Here is a 23,863-nt window from a genome sequence, read left to right as displayed (position 1 = left end):
CACATTCCTCTGTGGTAGCAGGAAGCTAGGGGCATGCCCACACTCCACAGTGCTGTGTGTAGGAAGAGATCGATGGCCAGATGTCAGTCAGTTTGAATGTTTGTCCAAAGTGCACAAAAATAGGTTGCAACAAGGAGGGCAGAGTAGCAGTTAGGATTGCAACAGCAGGTCTTTGCTTAAGACACATACGCGGGCACATACATGCGCTTACAGGCACACACACACTTTTGCACGAGCCCTCAATATCCTGAAATTCTCCACTTTTGAAATAATCAGCCTTTTTATTGAAAACACTCTCTTTCCAAATAGTCAAAACTGTGAGACCAATGAAATCCACAAATGTGTGAAATTAATTCTGGAAGAAAGTGGTTTTGCTAGCACAGTATGACGTCCACTGAGTGAGGGCAAGGCAACCGCCTCTGAGGAAAAAACTGGTTTCCTTTTTGCTCCAACAAGGAACCAGTCTGAGGTGAAGTCGGCTCTGTGAGTTTAAGTCTCTGTTGCTGAAGGAAGATGCTTTGGGCTAACTTAGCTAACCCTGCTGACCTTGGGGAAAGGCTGAGAGAAACTGTACTGGAAGATGTGAGACAGAGGTGCTGCTGTCCCCCGAGCACCTCTTGATAGAAATCCTAGGCTAGATAGAGTTGTCACAATGCATGGAAACTATGGGACTAGTCCTGACCCTACGCAGCAGAAATTCCTCCCTCTCCCAAGTGGCCTATTGGAGTGCTTGTCTCAGACACGCGAGTGGACACTAACGAGTCCACTGTGCAACCCAAGTCTTGTGCTGGGGCCACGGGGGTGTTTCCTCAAATCTCTGAAGTATCTCAGTCATAAACAGAACAAATGGGGCCTTGGAGACCACCTCGCCCAGCCCCTTCTTTATACACAGAAGGAAACTGAAGCCCGGAGAGATCAAAGGGCTTGCCCAAGGTCAATAAGTTGCCGCTTCGCTTTTCTGGACCCATGGGTCTGTAGTAACTAGCTCCTTGACCAGTTGGAACCCTGCTGCAGGCATTGTTTTATGAGAACAGCCCCGCTGGGCCCAGTCAGCAATAAGTCTTTGGAGCTGTCTCAGGCTGCAGTGGCTTTATATAAACTATCCCTTTTATGGGAGTTGAAGCACAGTATGAAAGAGTTTTTGTCTCATGTTGACCTTGTTTAGTCACATTAACGCACACATCAGTTCCAGGGCCCATTCCATTCTCCGAACATCTTCGGACACGCTGACAGTGTGAGCAGAGCGAGGCTGGGCTCAGTCCAAAGGCCCTGCGTCTAGCAGCTGCGTCTCCCATCCCGGGCTCTTCACCTCGGATCAGAACTTGCTCACTGGAACCAGGACCGCCGCCTGAGTCCAACCTTCGTGTCTATTTTTCAGAAAACGGGCAATGCTGTGAGAGCCATTGGGAGACTGTCCTCTATGGCAATGATATCAGGGCTCAGCGGCAGGAAGTCCTCGACAGGGTCACCGACCAGCCCAATCAATGCAGAGAAACTAGAGTCCGAAGGTAAGGGGGCCAGGGTTTTCCCAGGCGCTTGTGACGGGGGAAGGTTGTTGGTAGAGGAGCATTTTAAGAATCTCGGGTTTAGTTTGGGCTTTTAATATGCTCTAGAGTGGTAAGTTCAGAAGGACTTTGGGGGTTTCCCTGACAACTACTATCGCTAGCAATTATTTTTTAATTGTTAACTATTTTCAGAGGAAAAGCTATTATTTGTTTGATAGAACTAGAACTTTTGCCTAATTTTCTGGAAGACTTCAGAAAGACTTTAATAAGAGCTTTCTTTTTTCTTATTATAAAAATGAGATTTTTTGTATACTGATAGACAAGAACAAATAAAATAAAAAAAATCACATATGGTTATATAATATTTTAAAAATATCCTTCCAATTCCTGCTGCCTTATGTTTTTGTTTTAAAGAGAAATTAGCTCATCCAGGCCTGTTTCCGTGACAGAGTCTATGCAGCTAAAACATGGGTAGCCTGGGCAGACTGGTCAGTAGGCCCTTCCTGGAACTGATGGGGCTAACTCCTTGCTGCCGCATGCAAGAAGCAGCCATAGTCATCTCCACAGTGAGGGCCTTGACCTCTCGGTGCTCTGAGTGCACACAGGGATGATCCTTTTCTTCTTGAGCCAGGCAGCTCTCATGCTCATGGTGGGGAAGCTTCTGTTACCCACAGGTGGGAAACTAAGTCGAGAACGGTTGTGTGCACAGGGAGGGGTGGCTGGCTGCTATGGAGCATCCTTACAGCTAGAGACAGTCTGCAGTCCTCTGCTGCTCCTCCAGATGAGCCAGAAATAGCCCAGAGGGACAGGAGAGGACACGGGAGCTCCTCTGAGGCTTGGTTGTTCCCCGGACCTGTCCCACATCCTAGCCTGCAGCTGTGCCTCTTGAAAGCCCTATAGGTTTGGGGCAGAGAACTCTGATGAGTTACGGAGGCTCTGCAGCTTTCTCAGAAGCGGGTGAGGGACCTGCGACAACAGGAAGGGCTAGGGTACCAAGATCAGAAAGGGGTAGATTCCGTCCTTCTCACACCTTCAACCATATCCTGAAGACCATGAAGTTCAGCCAAAAATCCTTTTTAAAGATGACTTTCTTTTTCAATGTGTCATCATCAGGGAAGGGGGAGGCTGAGCAGTTCCCTGTTTCGGGCACAGTACTCTCTGCTGCCAAAAACCATTTGGCAGCAGGCCATTTCATTCCCAGGAGAAAGTCGTGCTATGATTCACTTTCCTAAGCTGCACTATTTTCTAAATTATAGCAAGTTTAAAAAGAAAGAGAGAGAGACAGAGACAGAGAGACAGAGACAGAGAGAGAAGAGGAGGAGAGGAGAAGAGAGAGATAGAGAGAGAGAGAGAGAGAGAGAGAGAGAGAGAGAGAGAAGAGAAGAGAAGAGAAGGGAAAAAAGAAGAGAAAAGAAAGAAGCCATTTAAACTCAGGGAGGGAACAAGGAACGAAGACATGACCTGGTCTCCTCTTGATGTTCTAGAAGATGTCTCCCAGGCTTTCCTTGAGGCTGTTGCTGAGGAAAAGCCCCATGTGAAGCCCTATTTCTCTAAGACCATCCGTGACCTGGAAGTCGTTGAGGGAAGTGCTGCTAGATTTGACTGCAAGATTGAAGGTAAGCTGCGGCCAGGCCTTTCCTTATGGTGGTGGCTGTACATGAGAGTTTGGGCAAGACATTAGGCCTCTACTGCCTTCAGTGATAGGAACAGTCAAACCCAGAGGGACACTGGGTCCCTTTGGTCCAAAAGGGCCAGTTTCTGCTCACCCGACTGCTATTCAGTGACTTTCCCACAGCCCTAGTTGAAATTTCGTCATACCAGCCACTAGGCCTACGTGAACCACCTTGGACCTCCTTAGCTGTGGGACACGTGTAACAGGGACTTTGCAAGCCACTGAGAAGCATGTGGGCTGCCCATAAGAGGCTCTGCAAGAACTGCTGGCACAGAAGTTCAGCCACCCGAGTCAGCCAGCTTAACCGCTTGTCTGTAGGCTGTGTAACCTTGGGTGGTTCGTGAACGGCCGCTGAGTGCAGGCCCCTCATTTGGTAAATGATATCCGATATCTGGAGTGGTCCTAGGGGTTCTGCGAGGCCCCGTGTGTGAACGTAAAAGCCTGTTACTAAAGAGAGAAATGAAACGGTAGGTTGGTAAGGGCAAGGGCACGCGCAGCAATTTACAGCAAGGAAACTTGAGCCCTCCACATCCAGAGCCAACCTCCGTTTGTCCTCTCTTCCTTGTGTGGTGTCTCTGTTCCTGGGAGTCATGCAGCCACATAGTAGTGAGTGACAAAGGCCTCAGAAATCATAGCACAGGTCCCAAGGAATTAGCAAAGTTGAAGACAAAGGCCATTCTGTTTCAACAGATTACAACATTTGGAAAAGGTAGGTGGCAGGATAAGACAGGCCTCTTGGCTTCAGGGCTGTGCTAACATGTGCCCACGAAGTACAGGGTTATCTCCCATCCTGGTTTGACCAAGTAAAGCAGAAAAACTTACCAAGGAGCCTCCCCAAGGTCACATAGCCCAGCACAGCAGCTACAGCAGCCGCACCTTGTGCTTTAGTCTGGTTCTCCAGCACTGGGCCACTCAGTTCCTTTTGGGTAAAATAGCCGTGTGTTAGGAAGGAAGAAACAATCTTTCTTCCTCCATCTTCTTTTTAAAAAGTGGATGTTTTTTTATAACAAAGAAAACAGAGAGCAGTCAATTCAGGAAAGGATCTAATATGAAATTACTCTAGAGCGGAGGGTGTAACCCAGCGGGAGAGAAAGCAGCTGCCTGACAGGTGTGAGGCCCTGGGTCCAGTGCCCTCTACTGTGGACGCGCACACATTCATACCTGCACACACGTGCACACACATACACTGACTAGAAAGATCATTTTTAGGAGACAGGGTTTGCTGACCTGCCGTGACCAGGCCTTGGGGTAGGAGAACAATTAGGAGCACTGTGCCAACTGAGAGGGCTGCTTAAAGTGAGCCAGCATGAGAGGGGGCTGTCGTGCACAGGATGGGAGTGAGCGTGGCAAGGTGTCAGAGGTATCAGTCCCCCAAACAAGGGGACGTTAGACTTTTATACATTGTTGGGGGGGAGAACATTGGTGAGAAGTTCCACACCCTATCGGGTCTTGAACCTAGTTACTCGGTAGGACCTTTGCTCTCAAAGCAGCAGGCCCAGGGTCTAGCAGATGTGTCTACTGTGATGACGAGTAGGTCCTGACACTGGGGACTCTGCTGACTGCTCTGGAGAGAGGCCTGTCACTCAGATCCTCACTGTTGTCCCTGGACCTCCCGGGGGTTTTTATCCTTTGAAATGTTGAAACATGTGTCATGGCAGTGTGGTTATCATCTGTTGTACTTTTTCTCTTTGAAATGATCTCCTTGGTATTTGCATAACTTCCGACTACAGTCCTGATGCAAAACCAAAGCATATGGACGCTGTTCTGATAAAAGCAAAATTACCCTGGAAAAGAATGCTAGAATTCTTGAGCTTTGTGTGTAATTTTTATACTGCCAGAGGCTACAGGGTTTGTTTTTTTTTTTTCATCTAAAAATACCTCTACAAAATTTAGGAGCAAGTTGTTGTAGTACATTATGTATTTAAAAATACACATAGGCAAAGTTGGTGATGGGTGTGTACACACAGAATTTTAAAATATGTAGTACACATATATTTACGTGTTTTATTCCATATAGAGACATGACTGGTGCATAACATGAAGCCAGCCCCTGGAACCCATCCCTGGAGACACACAAACAGATTACCTGTTTGGGGTCAGACTAAGCTGGGCGGTGGTGGCGCACGCCTTTAATCCCAGTACTCACTCGGGAGGCAGAGGCAGGTGGATCTCTGTTACACAGAGAAATCCTGTCTCGGAAAAAAAAAACTAAAAAGAAAAAAAAGATAGGTTTTCTTTTTCTTAGCGGTATTACCAGCTCCCCTGTCTGCTTTGTATAACCATTGCTTGCTGTATGGAGTTAATATTCGCATACAATAAATTCGTCCATTCTAGATTTACCACAAATTCACATCATGTAATAACTGTTACAACCCAATTTTAGAATTTGTGTGCAACTCCAAAAAGATCTCTTGTACCTGTTTTTTTTTAATAACTTTCAATTCAAATTTAAGTTAAACTTTTATACATTTAAGTTTTAGACATTTTACTTTCATTGCTATGTCTAGCCTTAGTTATACATTTAGACATTACTGGACTAAACTCCGCCATCTGACAGTGAGACATTGTCAGGGTCCCTGACATTCAGGGTGCACACCTGTCATCTCAGCACTCAAAAGGCGGAGGCAGGGGGGTTGAAAGTTGGAAACTAACCAGAGCTTCAAACCCAGACCCTGTCTCAAACAAAGACAAACTTAGACTATTCTATTTGTGGTTTAAGAAATGAGTCTTTACAGCGTATGTCCATACGCTAGCGTAAATATGAAAATGTACCCCATGAGCCAACATATGCTTTAATCAACAGAGGTAGCTTGAGAGCCACTTGGTGATGCTGATAAGAATGTCTGCTGACAGGTTCTGCAACTTGTGTCTTCTCCTTGTGCCGCAGGGTACCCAGACCCCGAGGTTGTCTGGTTCAAGGATGACCAGTCAATCAGGGAGTCCCGCCACTTCCAGATAGACTACGACGAAGAGGGAAACTGCTCTCTGATTATTAGCGACGTCTGCGGGGAGGACGATGCCAAGTACACCTGCAAGGCTGTCAACAGCCTCGGAGAAGCCACCTGCACGGCGGAGCTCATTGTGGAAACCATGGAGGAAGGGGAAGGGGAAGGGGGAGAGGAGGAGGAGGAAGAGTGAAGCAGAGCCAAACAGACACCGGGCCTAGGTCATTTTAAAAGGACTAGTTCTTTCAAGCTCAGAAAACTCGAGATAGAAAAAGCACCTCGTGTGGTAGATTAGTTAGGTCATCCAGGGGGTTGACTCCTCAGCAACAGCAATTGATACCCAGCAGCGTTATTGACGGGCATTAATTCGAATGAGATAGCACCTGAAGACGCCAGTGCAGCTAGATTCCATGGTGGGAGGGGGGAGTCACCGGCAGCTTGTCTAACCAATTCGATTTTCGAGAGAAAAATAACTAAAAGGGATATTTACCTGGGGAAAGTCGTAATTTCCCAACTGAATACACTCCTGTAAAGGAAAGCCACCACCAGGGCCCCGAGTCTCCTGCTGCAGCTCAGCCCAGATCCCCTGGGGGTAGAATGCCTCTCTATCCCACCCCCACCTCCCCACCCCCACCCTGGTCCAGAGAACCAGCCTTGTCCCACAGTGCAGTGTCTCGTTCTGAAAGCAGTTGAGCCACCCTGACTCCGGAGGCACGCTGCCTTCCAGCTCCCCACTTTCAACCCTCCCATTTCTCTCCGCATTCTACCTGCCGGCTTTCCTGGCTCTGAAGCTGGCATGAGTGGCAGCCATGAGGACATTATGTTTCTTACATCCTGAAAACAGGTCCCCTGCTCATGGGTAACTCTGGCTTCCTTGGGGAGATAAAATCTCCTTTCCTCTAAAAACCCACGGGAAACTAAACTCACCCCTTTGCAGGCATCTGGCAGCTTCAGACATTTGCCTGAGAATCCATGAAGGAAAAAAAAAAAGAAAAGATCTTTGCCAATGTGCTTTTTTTCCTTAAGCCAGGATTCATATTTGTGCCATTAACAATCAGCCTGCATGTGCAGTGACTATTTCCGCATCTGGATGGAGAAAGCCCAGTTTGCCGAAATGCTGGTTTTGATTATTTATTGGGCACTCTGAAACTGATTTCAACTGGTGAGCAACTGTAGAACTCGATGCACTTTGGAAGCTCCTTCCAGTCTGAGCTGAATCCACCCTCGTTCTCGGTGCTCCTCAAAGAGCTTGGCCTGCCTTCTGTGGCCCCACCGTTGCTTCCTTCTTGAATGTGCATCAGTCCTGCCTTGCCCCCACCCCTGAGCTGTACTCTTAGACCTCATCCGTGCACCCAGACTTGCATCTTTAGGAATTTTTAACTTTCTTTCACTTCATTGGCACTTAAATTTTTTTTCTTATGAGACTTTTTGGAGGTCATAAACAAAGACCATAAACTGATATCCTAGTATGTTTCCTCTGTGTGTGTGTGTGTGTGTGTGTGTGTGTGTAACATTCCAAATATTTTTTTTTCTTTTCCACTGTTTGGAAAGCACAGCAAGTTCATATTTCAAAGGACTTTTTAAATAGTTCCTTAGAAATCAATTTTGGATTACTTCTGTGCAATCCTACACAGAACCAACATTAGAAACTTGATGTTTCTTAGCCTTCTTATCTTCCCCCCATTCTCCTTTGCCTGCTTTTTGCTGCTAGTTTCAAACTGCCAGTATTTTTCCCTTTTTGCTTCGTAAGCAGTTACAGTATCTCTCATTATAGCCACAGTAGCGTCACAGTTTATCATCATAATAAAGGGGTTTTCATTTGATTTAGAGCATTCAAAGTGTTTTTCATCACTTTTGTGTTTATATTATAATCTTTGTGTGTCTGTTGTGTGTATGTGTGCATGGGTGGCCATACGTGTGTTTGTAGGTTAATGCCTTCCTGGGACTGTATCAATGTGCTCTCAGTTTATTAGAACATTGAAATGGTGAATGAGAACGCTACAACTGCAGTTAGCTCACGATTTTTAATAAAGGGTACCACAGTGCATGGTGTTTGTCCTGTCTTTGGAGTCTTCTCTTCTCTCCGTGCTAATTGCAGAGTCTGTGGGTTCATCTTGTAATTACAGCCAAACACTGGGCTGCATAATTATGAAGAACTGGCTTCTAGAGCTGGGGAGATGCCTCAGCCGGTAAAGAGCTCGCAGCCCAAACACAAGGACTGCGTTCAGATCTTCAGCATCGGTTTCAAAGCCGGGCTGAGCAAAGGACAGGTGTCACCCAGCTCTGGAGAGCAAAGGACAGGTGTCACCCAGCGCTGTGAAGGCAGACAGGCAGATCCCAGAAAGCTTGACGGTTAGCTGGCTCCAGGTTCAATGAGAGACTCTCTTTAAAAACAAACAAAAACCAAAACAGAACGGAGAGCAACTGAAGTAGACAACATATTAATATCTGGCCAACACACAAACGTGTAAATGTATACACACAAGCGAACACAAGAATTGGCTTATAAAGTTGTGCTTGACCTAGGATGAAAATTAATTAAGATAGCTCTCGTTTTTACAAGTGAGCTGATTTACACTTTAGTTCAAAGTCTCTCTCAAGGATCAGTTTAGTGACTACCTTAGGAAGGATTTTTATATAGTTTTAGGACTTAACTACTGCTGCTTGTTTGAGATTTTAAGAGTATGTCTCACCCACCTTCTAAGTTCTTGCATGCTGCAGAATAGTCTTCATGTTAGAGGTCACAGCCCTGTGAGTTTCTGTGAGTGACCTCTGATAAACCTTCACAAGACATCATTTGGCTCTGCTGAACCAAATTTCTCTTTCATTGACCATAAGTAAAGGAGGGGACTACAAATTAAGTCATCTTGATCCTTCACAGTGATTGATGTCTGTTAGGAAGACATCTTGATCGCCAGTTAGGAGTTAGGTTGCTCTAAGGCAGTGATTCTCAACCTTCCTAATGCTGGGACCCTTTCCTCATGTTGTGGTGACCCCAGCCATAAAATTATTTTTGCTGCTACTTCATTACTGTTATTTCACTACTGTTATGAATCACACTGTAAAGATCTGATATGTGGGATATCTGATGGGCAATCGCTGTGCAAAGGTCATTCAACCCCGAAGGGATCACAACCCACAGGCTGAGAGCCACGCCTCTAGAAGTTCTCTCCAGCCTTGCTCCAGGGGCTCTGTTAGCAAAAGAGAGCCTCCAATCAGCTTCACCAAACATCATCACATAATCACACTGTCCGCATGGTGGCATACACCTTTAATCCCAGCACTCAGGAATTAGAGGCAGGAAGATCTCGTATGAGTTTGAGGCCAGCCTGATCTACGTGGTGAGTTCTAGTCCAGCCAGGGCTACATGTGAGAACTTGTCTCAAAAAACAGTAATTCTCATACATTCTCTAGAAAGAATCTTGCATATTCACTAAAGTCAAATGCTTGTGATACACTGAAATAGGATTTATCTGGTCAGTCGGCCAAGTGGAACTATTTTCAAATTGGACTATCCTCAGAACTCGGGCGTCTGACTAAGGACACACGTTCTATTCCTTCTATGAAAACTGCTATCTGCTATAGCTGATATCTTGTACCTCAGTGTTGCCACCTAGTAAATTAACATAAGAATAGCTCCTCATTCATAGGTTGATGTAAAGAGTAACTAAGCTCACGCACAGTCCTGGGTCTGTGGAAGCCTCTACTCTGGCACACAGGTACTGAGTTTATGCAGAAAACTCTCCACCCTGAGGGAACTAATTGTAGACCTGTGGAAACAAAATGGATATTTGAAAAAGTTATAAGCTATGAAAGATGGGAAGAATTATTTAAATTCTACCCCAAAGAAAGATCTTTGACATTAAAATTCCCAAAGAAGAGGCATTGACATTACCTGTTGTGCTGGCTAGTTTTATGTCTTCTTGACACAAGCTAGAGTCATCAGAGGGGAGGGAGGGAGCCTCAATTGAGAAAATGTCCATAAGACCCAACTGAAGGCAAGCGTGTAGGGGTTTTAATTAGAGATTGATGGGGGAGGCCCAGCCCATTGTGGGTGGAAAACCCCTGGGTAGGTAGTTCCGGGTTCTCAAAGATAGCAGGCTAAGCAAGCCAATAAGCAGCATTTCTTCATGACTTCTGCTCCTGCCTCCATGTTCCTGTTCTGCTTGAGTTCCTGTCCTTACTGCTTTTGATGATGAACTGTTCTATGGAACTGTGAGTGAAATAAACCCTTTATTCCCCAAGTTGATTTTGGTCATATTTTTTTCATTATGGCAATAGTAACCCTAATTAAGACATCTATGCAATTATATAAAAAATAGTTCCTAGAAGTAGTGATGCTACAACTCCCGTACTAAGAAAAGGTTTTAACTCCCAGTCTCATAGCACTCCTCCCTTCGTTGTTGAAGGATTAGAGCATTCCTGAAGTTAGGCGTCTTCCTTTACAATCAGTGTTCATTCATCGTTGAAGGATTAGAGCTTTCTTGGTTAGGAGTCTTCCTTTACAATCGGTGGTCCTTAATCGTTGAAGGATTAGAGCATAGCTGAATGTGTGCATCTACCTTTTCAATCAGTAGTGTTCACTTCTTGACTTTAATCACATTTAACCTTTATCCCAAAAAGTTCCCTGTTTGAACTGATATTTACAAAAGCAAATTTAGATTCATTTGCTTCTGTCTGCATATTAACCACAGAACAAACAGGTTACTATACAGAGGAAAAGGCTAAATACATATCTTTTCAAAGCTGTCTAGAAAGCTCAAATCGAGAGGCTTCTATTTTCTGGGGCACTGGAAGATCAAGAATTTTAGAAATAGGGAGTTTCCAGAGTAGAGAGAAGGCCAAACATGAGCCGCTAAATATAAGCAGTTACTCTATAGTCTCCAGAACCTCTGTTGCACTGATCATTAAAGAACACATTTTTTTTAAAGCTATAATCCCTTGGGATATGAAATCCATCAGAAATTTGGAAGGTGAAAGTAACTTTCTGCAGAGAAAGAAGCCATGCTAATGAAAAAATGAGTTCATCAAGCATTTGTAGCACAAATAATAAAAACCAGAGACAAACACTGGGGTTCAAGCTGAAGATCAGAAAATCCACTAGAGAAGTCTTACCTCTACCAAGACTGGGCAACTGCAGACTGAGCCCTGAGCCTCTGTTTCCTCCTGTTTTATATTCCCCTTTAGTGCTGGAATTAAAGTTGTGTGACTCCCTAGTGTTGGGATTAAAGGTGTGAATCACCACCACCTGGATTTCTTTCTGCATTGATGCTGTGTAGCCCACGGTGGCCTTTAACGCACAGAGATCCTTCTGCCTCTGTCTTCCAAATACTGGAATTAAGGAAAGCTGTGTGACACTACTGCCTGGCCTCTAGTGGCTTAGTTTACCCTCTGACTTTCAGGCAAGCTTTATTTATTAAAACATAAATAAGGTATCACTATATTTCCCTTTTTTTGTCTAAAATAAAAAAGAAGGCTATAACTAACAAAAGAAAAATTATTTACAACAAGTACAATAACTATATATAATATATACATGCAATAAATACATCAACAATGTCTAGTCCATTTGCATTTGACAAATTCAGAGAAAATATTCCAGATCTATCTTATCTTGGTGAGTCCAAAGTCTTGTGCCTAACTTACTTTCTATCATAACTTAATTTCTGTGTTTGGTAAACAAGGAAAACTATAACTATAAATATCTAGTCTTCAACTCCTTCAGAGATACAAGAAGAAAATAATATTAATTGAGTAAACAGGAAATGTGAGCAAGTGACTTCCAAAAAATGTGAGAAATGACAGAAACAGTCGGCTGCCTGGACAGCTACCCAAAGTTCCTCTAAAATGTTGAATCTTTGGCATATAGGTTCTAGAATATCTGACAGACTTTTCTATGAAGCAGGATTTTGAAGGACTGTCTCACTTTGTCTGGGCAAGGTTTGGCAGTCAGTCTCTTTTGTGTCCTGTTTGTCCAATTAGGACAGTATACTGTCAGCAGTTGAGTCAGGGGCACTTTCTTGCCCAGTGGTTTACTTTTGCCACAAAGAAAGCAAGCTCCATGTGGAGTTTCTTTGATGCCCATCATCTACTCTGAAGTAGATTGGTGCTGCCAGGAGCAGGCACGTCTCATTGTCATAAAAAAAAGCAAAAAGAACAGATGTTATTAAAACATCTTAAAGGTCACATTCTGTAGATCTCTGGAAGTGTTTGAATATGACCTGTCTACCTAAAATATATCTTTGTTTGACCTTGAAAACATAACTGTGACTACAAGTTCAATTATAATAGGTGACTAGCTACTAATCTGCATTTCCTTATTATCCTAAACAGTTGGCAATAATAACTTTCAAGGACTAGAAATTTTCGTTACATTGTTATATGAGTTGTATAGGTACAATACTGTGAACAAGAGTAGAAATGTGTGTACAGTATATTCTAACAAAATTAAGCTCAAATTTGTATCAATACACAAAATTTGTATTCAATATACAAAAATCCAATTCAATGTAAAACATTTAAAATTAGTAGTTGCTTTTTAAAAGCAGATTCAATAATCTACCTTTTTATTTTATTATATCTACATATATTCACCTTTTTTCTTTTCAAAACAAATAGCACCCGAAACATTTGGCAAGAATTTCCACATAAAGCCTGATAAAACTTTGAAAAAAAATTCTAGACAGCCAAGAACAGAGTCAAGTGCAGCTTCTTGGTAATCATCTTTACTTTGGCAGATTCTGTTTGCTGGTGGCAAGCAGAGGCATGGCTTCTTTAAGAAAGGATCCTGATTCAGCCTTAGCAGCAAAAACCACATGGTGGCTCTTGTAAGAGTCCCTGCCGGTTGGGTAGTGGTGATGCATGACTTTAATCCCAACACTCAGGAGGCAGAGGCAGGCAGATCTCTGTGAATTCAAGGCCAACCTTGTCTACAAGAGCTAGTTCCAGGACAGTTAGGGCTGTTACCCAGAGAAACTCTGTCTTGGAAAAGAAAAAAGAAAAAAAAAAGAGGCCCTGCAACCAAACAATAAATGGTGTTTATGAGAAGCAGCAGCATGCTTCTTGGTGATAGCATGGATCTAGAAACTCTGCAGAGTTGTGACAATAAGCATGGCTCCTGCCAATACTTATGTCATGAAGCTAGACTTTCAGGAAGCCAAGGAATGGGACAGAGCCATTCACCAAAGCCACCACTTTGATCCTAGCCATGAAGCTTAGCAGATTAAAGTCTCATGTGATCAGAAAGATAGAGATAGACAGTAAAGGCAGAGTCAGATGAAAAAAGAAACCTCAAAACTGTTTACAGTGTGTTTAAAAACATACATAGGCTTGGGAAAGAAAAGAAAAATGATAGAGAAAGTCCTTTTAAAAAATAGAGTAAGAAAAAAGGCACATAAAGATGGAAAATATACAGAAAATCTGAATATTGTATGTTATTGTGTTGTCTTTGAATTGTTTGACTGCTGAGGAAGGAGAAACATGGAAAATATACAGAAAATCTGAATACTGTATGCTATTGTGTTGTCTTTGAATTGTTTGACTGCTGAGGAAGGAGAAACATGGAAATATACAGAAAATCTGAATACTGTATGCTATTGTTTTGTCTTTGAATTGTGTGACTGCCGAGGCAGGAGAAGCAGCTGCTAAAAGTCATTTGATTATAAATGCTGCTGGATTAACTTAACCTGTATATTTTGAAAATACCTTGACTTCACAATTTAAGTCAAAAGATGTTACTTTGGGCAAGAGGTTTTGCTTTTGTTTTCACAGGAAATAAGAGGCTGTGGATTCATTCTGGGTTAAGAAGAATAAGGTTTGATCAAGGAACACCCCCTGAAAAATCTCCAATGGGAACGATGGCCCAGATGATTTGACATTTCAGAGCACCTCTGTTGCAGTTTCCTCTGAGTTCTACATCCAGAACAGACTCAAGATGACTAGCTGAGATAACCCAGCCTCACAGAATACTCTAGTCAGGACTTGACCATAATCCTAAGTTTTCTTTGGATCCCCATAAGTTTATCAGCACCCCCAATTGGCAAGAAGTAGCCTAGAAAACTATACCCACATTCCCAAAAAATGTATCATGGATGTTTGTCTTTGTTTTGTCAGTAGTTCTCAACTTGTGGATCACAACCCCTTTGGGGGTCAAGTGACCCTTTCACAGCCTAATACCATTGGAAACACAGGCATTTACATTGTGGTTTAGAACAGTAACAAAATTATATTATGAAGTTGCAATAAAATAATTTTATGGTTGGGGTCACCACAACATGAGGAACTGTATTAAAGGTCGCAGAATTAGGAAGATTGAGAATCACTGTTCAGGAGAAGGAGTCCTTATCTTTTTATGTAAATATTTTAGGAGATTGAGATTTGTCAAGGGGGAAACCACTGTTCTCAATGGAAGCATGGACAACAGTTCCATTTGAAGTGTATTGTTTCTCCTGTAACACACCCTACGTGTGTGTGTGTGTGTGTGTGAGAGAGAGAGAGAGAGAGAGACAGACAGACAGACAGACAGACAAAGATAGATTTTTCTGCACTGTGACTAAACATCCTGATAAAAGCACCTTAGGGGAGAATGAGTTTCTTTTGGCTCAGGGTTACAGAGAAATACAGTCTATCATTGCTTTTTTATTTAATTCAGTAGCTGCCCCTTAAGCAACTGCTGTCCTAATCGGCAGCTGCAACTTTGCAGCTTCGATGCAAGACTGTAGCCAGGCAGGAATTCTGTTCCCTCAGACACTGGCTCCATCACAGCCAACAAAGGGAGCTTCATCTAGAGCTCTATCCCTCTAGAGAACTCAGGATTCAAAGGGAGAGGTGAAGCTCTGCTCACTCAGAGAGGGTGCATAGGAAGTAGCAAACCTCCTCTTCTAGCTTGCATCACCCCCCAAAACAGGGCACCCTTTCGCTCCACCCCAATTAAAGAAAGCTTTTCCTCCCCACAACTTCCTGTCAGCTACTTGCTGACTCAGCCTCCTGACCACTGGTAAATATTATTTCATCAAACACATCTTTGCAACATTAAAACAAATGTTGCAGAGCCTAAACAAATGTAACACATCTTAAAATAATATTCTACAACATATCATGATAAGGAAGACATGGCAGCAGGCAGGGAAGGGTTGGTAATACGAAAAGGAGGCTGGCCATATCGTGTCCACACTCGGGCAACAGAGAGTAAACAGGAAATGGAACTGAACTATAAAACTTCAAGGCCACCTCCAGTTACTCACATCCTCCAGCAAATGTGGTGATATTTCATTTGTATTTTAATAAATAAGGCTTGCCTGAAGATTAGTGCAAAGCAGCCACACTAGTCAGCCACATAGGTCAGGCAGAGGTGGCACACACCTTTAATCCCAGCAGCTATACTAGTTAGCTATAGAGGGCAGGTGTAGTGATGCATGCCTTTAATCCTAGCACTAGAGAGGAAAAGGTAGGATGAGACAGTAACTAGTCCTTTTTCAGTCTGAAGATTTCATGGAGGTAAGAGCTCTCTAGCAACTTGGCCGCTTTGCTTTTCTGATCTTCAGGTTGAACCCCAATATCTGTCTCTGGGTTTTATTATTTGTGCTACATTTGTGTCCCAGTGTGGTGCTTTGAGTTTGGGAAAGGCTGGTTCAGTAATCACACATTTGCTAGAAGTTATGGCCATCATGGGTATATCTGTACAAATAAAGACAGACAATGCTCCAGCATGTGTCTCTAAAAAATCAAAACTGTTTTTTGCTTATTATAATATAAAGCATATTGTAGGTATGCCACACAATCCTACAGGCCAGGCAGTTATAGAAAGACCAAATCAAACTCTAAGGGATATGTTAAATAAACAGAAAGGGACATGTTAAATAAACAAATACCCTCAGAAATAGATTGCATAATACTTTCTTAACTTTGAATTTTCTAAATGCTAACGAGAAAGGAACAATAGCTGTAGAAAGATATTGTATAGTAGAAAAAAACTACAGAATTAAATCTGTCAATATACTTTAAAGATGTACTGACCTCAGAATAGAAACCAGGACATGTGTTACATTGGGGAAAGGGTTTTGGTATTGTTTCCACAGGAGAAGAAAAGCTATGGATAACATCAAAATTGATGAAGATTTGATTTGAACAAGAAACACCTCTTAATTGGAAGAAATGATAGTTCATTAAGCACAATGGTCATTTAATCTAAACTAATGTATAAAACTAACAAATGTTTTTCATTTGGACAGATGTAACTTGCCAAAAAAAGAATCTCCCCAAAGTTAGGCTTAGGGAAGTGTTTTGTTTCTGTCTTTTCAGGAAAATAAGGATATTCAGTTAAGGAATCTGAAGACCACTGGATAAATGAGACAAATCATTCAGAAAAAAATGTCTCAAGAAAAAGAGTAAATTGGCCTATTGGTTTATCACATTTCCAACAAGATAAAATTTCATAAATCTTCCCAAATGTTTGTTTCTGCTATTCTCTACAGACATAAAATGCAAATGATCTTTTCATACTTCAAGTCTAATTAAAAATTAAAGCTTCCTTTAGAGTTAGAGTGTGGCTCTCTTCTTCTCTAAACCCAAACATGCTGTCGGGGACCAGCTTCAACAAAAACACCTCTTGTCAGGGTAGGGGTGTGGGATTCTAGAAATATTAGTAAAGAATATGAAGACACATGAAAGATAATAAGAAGAGAAACCACAGAAAGCACCGGGAGGGCATTCCAGTGAATCCTGAAATCGCCGAATTTATCTTTCCATACGTTCTTATACCCAATACAAATGGAGGGGGGGAATGTAACAAAAGACTTTATTAACATGATATAAAGGATATCTCAAACAGTTAATTGCTTTAACACTTTGAGACATCAAAACATTAGCATTTTGCTATTTAGGCAGTGAAGCAGGCCCCCTCATGTTACAGATATTCTAGGCCCTGTATGCCAAAGATGGATGAGTCAACTTTGCAGAGGAACTTTGGGTGAATGTCCAGGGAGCCAACTGTTTCTGTCATTTCTCTCATTTTTTGGAAGTTGCTTTCTCACATTTCCTGTTAACTCAGTTAATATTATTTCTTTCTTGTATCTATGAGGGAGTTGAAGACTAGATATTTATAGTTATAGTTTTCCTTGTTTACCAGACACAGAAAGTAAATTATTATATAAAGTAAATTAGGCACAAGACTTTGGACTCACCAAGATAAGACAGATCTGGAATATTTTCTTTGAATTTGTCAAATGCAAATGGACTAGACATTGTTGATGTATTTATTGCCTGTATATATTACATATAGTTATCGTACTTGTTGTATATGGTTTTTATTATATTAGTTATAGCCTTCTTTTTTATTTTAAGCAGAAAAAGGGGGGAAATGTAGTTCTATTTCATATTTCATTTGTATTTTAATAAATAAACTTTGCCTGAAGGTCAGTACAAAGCAGCCATACAAGCCTGCATGGTGGTTGCACACACCTTTAATCCCAGAAGCCATACTAGTTAGCCACAGAGGTTTGGCGGTGGTGGTGCATGCCTTCAATCTCAGCACTAGAGAGGAATATAAGACTGGATGTGACAGGAACTCGCTCTCATTCAGTCTGAAGATTTCCTCAAGGTAAGAGTTCTCTAGTAGCTTGGCTGCTTTGCTTTTCTGATCTTCAGGTTGAACCCTTGTATCTGTCTCTGGGTTTTTATTGTTCATACTACAAGCAAGACTCTACCTCCCCAAAACCCCACAGCTTTGCCAAACAGCTGGGAATTAAGTATTTAAGAACTTGAGCCCATAGGAGACATCTGATATTCAAACCACGACAATGTGTGTGTGTGTGTGTGTGTGTGTGTGTGTGTGTGTGTGTGTGTGCCATCTGCTGATCACTAGCACTCTGTGTAGATGGGACTTGAGACTCGACACAAGGCCCTGCTTAGTTGCTGCTTTTGCCAGCAATAGTTTGCTGTTTCTGACTCCTTTGCCTCTGCTTGTCCCATGTATCTGACAGAATATTGTTTTCATGTTAGGACACATGCCAGCCAGTCTTGGTGTGTCTTAGACCATTTTCTGTTGCTATAACAGTAGTTTGCTACTGAGTAGTTTGTATAAAAGAAAGGATTTTATTTGGTTCATGGTTCTGAACATCTTCTTGAAGGAAGAGGGAGGACAAGTAAGCACTGTGGAAGAAAACTTAGATCTCCTTGAAACCCTTTGCTCTCTGAAAGTGAACCCAATTCATTTGGAAAGTCATTAATCTCTCAACAGCCTAATTGACTTTTAAAGGCCCACTACCTACACTGCTACAGTGACAATCAAACATCCATAAGGGTTTCAGAGGGGACAAACCAGATTCAAACCATAACAAAGGACTAGCTCACTGGTAGTTTAGGGCGGACTTCATTGTCAACCCTGTGACCACGTTTTCTTCCCTCCAAGGTTTTAGAGTAGCTAGAACTCCAAGTAAATGAGATTCTAAATGGTAGCTGTCTTCGTGGTTGACCAGGGAGCCCCCAAACACGCCATTGTAGACCCTCTCCTGATAATCAGGTGGGAAGTGACGCTGAGGTCCTTTCCTGGCTTTCTCAGCACAGAATTCCTCTCCCTCCCCATCCTCAGTCACAGGCAAAGAAAACTAGACAGGAGCAAGAACAGTGCTCTGCCAAGCAGAAGGAGCGGCCCGAGCTGCCTTTCACTTCAGTGACTACACAACTTTGTGTTCTGAGCAAAGACAAGGGTTCAATGACTCTCCCAGATCTTAAGTAATTATATTACTCAGTTCTCCTTCCCTTGGATGGACAAGAGCCAGATATGCTTATTTTTGATATTCCCTAAGATGCTCGTTTCTCATCAGAGCCAGCTCACCACACTTCCTATTTGGAGCGTGTACACATAAGGAGCCTCCAATGCAGCCAAACAGTCCTTTCCCCAGCTCTTTTGTCTGTAAAATTTGAACATGAGATCTTCCAGTCAGATGATACTAATTAAGGCCTTGACACTGGAGTAGCACAACCAAATGGCAGTCTAGAATCTTCCCAGGGGTGGCAGGAGAAGCAGTAAGGGTGGCATCCAAGGTCCAGTGACGGCTGTGCCGGTGACCACATTCTTTCTGTGTATTGATTTGGTCTCTATTTGGGGCCGCTTCTTTTCCCACGGTTCCTGTCCATGTCCAAACCTCATTCTTCAACTTTTCCATCAACTTTATGAACTAGTCAATGTCCTTTCGATAAAGTCTTCCTCTCTAACCAACCAGAGTTAGGCTCCATTGTTTAGAAACCTAGAAATCTAACTGGTACATTACAACTTCCATGCAGAAACTTGCCCTTTGGTGGGAAGGCAAAAAGATGTGGACGAGGTCCACACTTTTACCACCTCTGTGTAGTATGCAGTCAGAATGATGACTGTATGATACAAAACACAGGGTGAGTTGGAGAAGGCTATGTATAGTGTGAGTTCAAGTGTGTCATACCTGGAGGAAGCTAACACTGCTGTGGTTTGACTGCCTTCTTCAAAGTTCAGGTCAAAATGGTATTGTCATTGTAACAGTGCTAAGAGATGAGACTTTGGGACCTGGAGAGATGGTTCACTGGTTATGACTCTGTACCGCAGTCAGGCAGTAGTGGAACATATCTTTAATCCCAGCACTCAGGAAGGAGCAGAGGCAGGTGGATCTCTGTGAGTTCAAGGTCAGTCTAGTCTACAGAGCGAGTTCCAGGACAGCCAGGGCTACACAGAGAGACCCTGTCTTGAAAATGAAAAGAAATCAAAACAACAGACTTGTGTACTCCTTTTGCAGAAGATCAGAGTTCAGCTCCCAGCACCTATGTTAGACAGCTCGCATTGCCTGTAACTCAAGCTCCAGCAGATCTGATGTCTCCGACATCCATAAAACTTGCATTCTCCTATATATACCATATACATAGATATGTATGTATGTATGTATGTATGTACATACTTTTTAAGAGACAAGGCATTTAAAAGGTGATTAGGTCATAAAGGTTCTTCTAAATGAATTGACAGGTTAGTTATTGTAAGAATGGATTTTTGTAAGTTGGGCTCCTTCCTCGTCCACTTTTTTCTATATCACATGTACTTGTTTAACTGTCTACCATCTTGTGCAGCATGAAACTTCTTATCAGGTGCATCCCTTCAATCTTGGAATTCCTAAACTCCAGAAGTATGAGCAATATAGATTTCTATTGTTTATAATTTCTTCTTTTGTGATACTGGACATCAAATCCCTCCAGGGCCTTGGCCTTGGTCAGTGTGTTATCACTAAACTACATCCCCAGTTCCAGTTGGCATATTGAAAGACTCAGACTGTGAGACCTGCATTTCGGGAGGGCATTCTTGCTGTGTCATACTGTTGCAGAAGGTGGGAGGGCAGAGATCTCAAGAGAGGTGGGAAGGCAGATCCTCTCACTAAGAACACATTCTCTTAGCCCACTCCGGAGGTGATGGTATTGACCCATGAGTCTTCATGGCTCCACCACCTCATCAGACTTCCCTCTCACCAGTGTTACCCTTTGAATTAAATTTCTAGTGCGGGAAAGCCGGAACACATTCAAACCATTGCACATAGTTCACAAAAATCATTGCCAGACTTCAACATGGAGATAATATTAGAACTTTTAGAAGCTGGTATAGACGAGTAACTTTACCAGATCAATGATAAAATAATTTTAAGACTAGATATCAAAGACACCAACCAGTAGTGAAAAGATTGATACAGTTTCAGTAACAACAACAAAGTTTTGTTAGTTGAGACATAAAATAAAACAAGCAAAAAAATCTAGGCACAGAAGATATTGGCCACATGAAAAATAAAAAATTAGTCTCCAAAAGGTGTGAAAATTCCTTCAAGTAAGTAAGATATACTCACACTGAAAGCATGAGCAAGACGTGGGGACGCTGGGCTGGGGAGAGGCTCTGTGCGGTGACAGTGCAAGAAGGCCTCTGTTCAGATCTCCAGCATCCGCATGAAAACCAGGGATGGTGCGTGGAACTTTCAAGGGTCCACAGCAGAGATGATTCCCTACAGAGGATTTTTATATGCTTATGCTAGGAACCAGCTAGCATATGGACCACTTAGAGCCCCTTTAGGGATCCTGGAGGTCTGGCTTCCTCTGGTTACCATGGCCTCCAGGCCTTAGTTCCCCCAGCCTCACTGGTATTAACATTTCTCCTCAGAACTGATCTTGACTTTTTCTTTCCCTAACTGATAATTATTCTAGCATTGACTTACCATTCTTTACTACTACAAGCTCTTGCCACATTATCCCTCATCTTGGATATATATCTTACTGTCCAGAAATGGTTTAAAAGGAATACTTGTCATTTCTCCAATCTTGGGGTTTTGATTTTCTGGTAATAAAATATGGAAGGCAAAATAATGCATCCTTCCTAAAAGTGTCCATTTCCATTTCCCCACACTATGGTGGCCTAATGTAATCATGAAAGTCATTACGAGAGACCGGCTAATGGATTAAAATCAGAGAACAAGAAAGAGAATAAGAAAGAGGTAGAGATTGGAGTGAGGTATCCATGACCCAGTGAATGCTAACGTTCTTAGAACCTGCAAGAAATGGATTCCCTCCTGGAACCTCTAGGAGGAACTAACCTTGCTGATACTTTAGTTTTGTTCCTTATTAATAATGTTGTACTTCTGACCTCCTTAAGGGAGTAAGTCATGCTGTTTAACCCACTAAGTGTGTAGTAATCTGTTACAAAGGTAAAAAGAAAGTAGCATGCATGTGAAGGACACTTTTCTTTTGGGATAATATTTCCAAAACCATTTAAATTTACAATACTTTGTTATCTTGTCTTAGTTCAAGTTTAAATCCCTAGCCTGACACTCAAGATGCCACTCTTTACTAAAAATCATTTTTGTCATCTCAGCCTGGTTAGCTTTCTGTGGACACACCACTCACCCATGAGCTCTTCTCACTGCCTTTTTATAACACTTCATCACCCTCTTCATCACTGTGTTCAATACCTTGTCTGAAAGCCTTTCATGACTTATTTTTCCTCACAGTAAAAACTGCTTTGAGGTCTTCAAATTGTTTATATAGATCACCCAAATGTGCTTATAGTCTGTCGTTCACATAGTGCCAGACATAATGCTTCAAGATGTAATGTTTTCCCTGCTGGACTTATGTGTTATGTTGGCCCAGTCCTCCTTGCTATGATCCCATTCCTCCTTTTGAAGAAGGAACATTTACTCTATGTCATTTTATGCTGGAAGTATGTAAATCTTATTTTATAAGGCTTATAATCAAGAGTCCCAAAGAGACTTTGGAATTTTGGGCAATGTGTTAAGACTTTGAGACTCTTACAGTTAGAGTAAATGAAATTCATACCATGATGTGGCACATAGCTATGAACCTAGGGGCATCAGGAGCAGATTGCTATGGTTTTAGTTTGAACTGTCCCCCATAGGTTTATGTTTTGAGTATTTTACCCCTGCATAGATTTAATGTTTTGGGGGAGTTGTAGAGCTGTTAGGAGGATGGCCTAATAGCTAAAAAAGGTTTCTAGAGGTGGGTCTTTGAAGGTTATGGCCCTGCCTCTAGTTCCAGGCCCATACTGCTTCCTGGTCCTTTGTAAGATGAGGTTTTTGCCGTATGCTCCCACTTGCACGAAACCTGCCATATCTTCCCACCATTGTGAACTAAGGTCTTCTGAAACTGGGGGCCAAAATAAATCTTTCCTCATATAGTTTTGCTAAGCATTTTGTCACCACAACATAAATATAACTAATACAACCATGGCTGTTTGCTTTTTTTTTATTCACAGTATCTATACACATAGAAGAGAGGGTGGTTACCACAACATGCAGTACTGCATCATTTTAAGTAATCCAAGAAAAAACCACAAACACACACAAAATCTAAGCATCTATAAGTCAATTTCATAGTAGGGCTATGATCATAGTTCTAAAATTACCAAGGTCAAACCAGGCCATATTATCTTGACAGGTCGGTGTATTGGACAACAAAAGAGAAACATATAAATAACTCAAATGAGCTCCCACCAACAAAATACACCACTGTTTGTGTCTTCTAAAACTTGTAGTGTAGTGGGAGACTGAATCCACACAAGTAAGTATGAATTTGCTTTGATATTTATCACGAGAAATACGTAGACACCACAGCTGGGAGATCAATTCATTCCAGAAATTCAAAGAAATGAATTTAAGAATGTGATTGAAAAATTTAATTATGAAGACAGGGACAAATGCTGTTCTAGGTAGATGGAATAGCATGAGAGAAGTCATCTTTGCAAAAGGAAAGCTTGCTCACCAGAGGAGCTAAGACAAAGATGCTATGGCTAGGCAGAACAGGGTGTGAGTGAGACTTGAGTAGGCATGCAATAAAAACTGTTTTTGCTTAAAAGGTCTAGCTCTCCCCATGGGGCCACAAGGTAACTAAATGCAGGATGAAACCCTAGCATGTCTACCTTCATTTCTTCCTCTGTCTCCTTTGCTTTGAATCAGTTAGTTACCTGCTTCATTTTGCTCATGGACAGATTAATCAAAGAGTGTCTACCTAAAACATGTTGTGGTGGTTTGAATAAGAATGCTTCCCCCACCCGTATGTTTGTCACCAAGATGTAACATCAGTTAAAAGGATTGGAAAGATTAAAAGGTATGGCCTTGTTGGAGGAAGTGTGTCACTGGGGGTGAACTTTAAAGTTTCAAAAGCCCAGAGTCTCTCTCTCTCTCAGTCCATGGACCAGGATATCGCGTTCAGCTACTGCTGCGGTGCCATGTAAG

The 23,863-nt window shown here is 42.2% G+C and overlaps 1 protein-coding gene across 2 annotated transcripts in view; it reads left to right on the top strand.

Moving 5' to 3' along the window:
- Positions 1-8,167, top strand: part of Mylk (myosin light chain kinase) — a 201,552-nt gene extending 193,385 nt beyond the window's left edge. The window contains exons 30-32 of one of the 2 annotated variants that reach the window (XM_087901132.1): positions 1,379-1,508; positions 2,993-3,121; positions 6,065-8,167. In XM_087901132.1, the coding sequence (XP_087757258.1) occupies positions 1,379-1,508; positions 2,993-3,121; positions 6,065-6,315 (510 nt within the window). In that variant the 3' untranslated portion in view covers positions 6,316-8,167. Of the gene's footprint in view, positions 1-1,378; positions 1,509-2,989; positions 3,122-6,064 lie in introns of both variants that reach the window. The other variant, XM_087901131.1, reaches the window with a different exon arrangement.
- Positions 8,168-23,863: the final 15,696 nt, after the last annotated feature.

This window comes from Myodes glareolus, chromosome 2 (assembly GCF_982192425.1).
Source record: "Myodes glareolus chromosome 2, mMyoGla1.1, whole genome shotgun sequence".
NCBI classification, from domain to species: Eukaryota; Metazoa; Chordata; class Mammalia; order Rodentia; family Cricetidae; genus Myodes; species Myodes glareolus.
The sequence above is the reverse complement of the archived record's forward strand: the minus strand, read 5'-3'. Positions and strand labels throughout refer to the sequence as shown.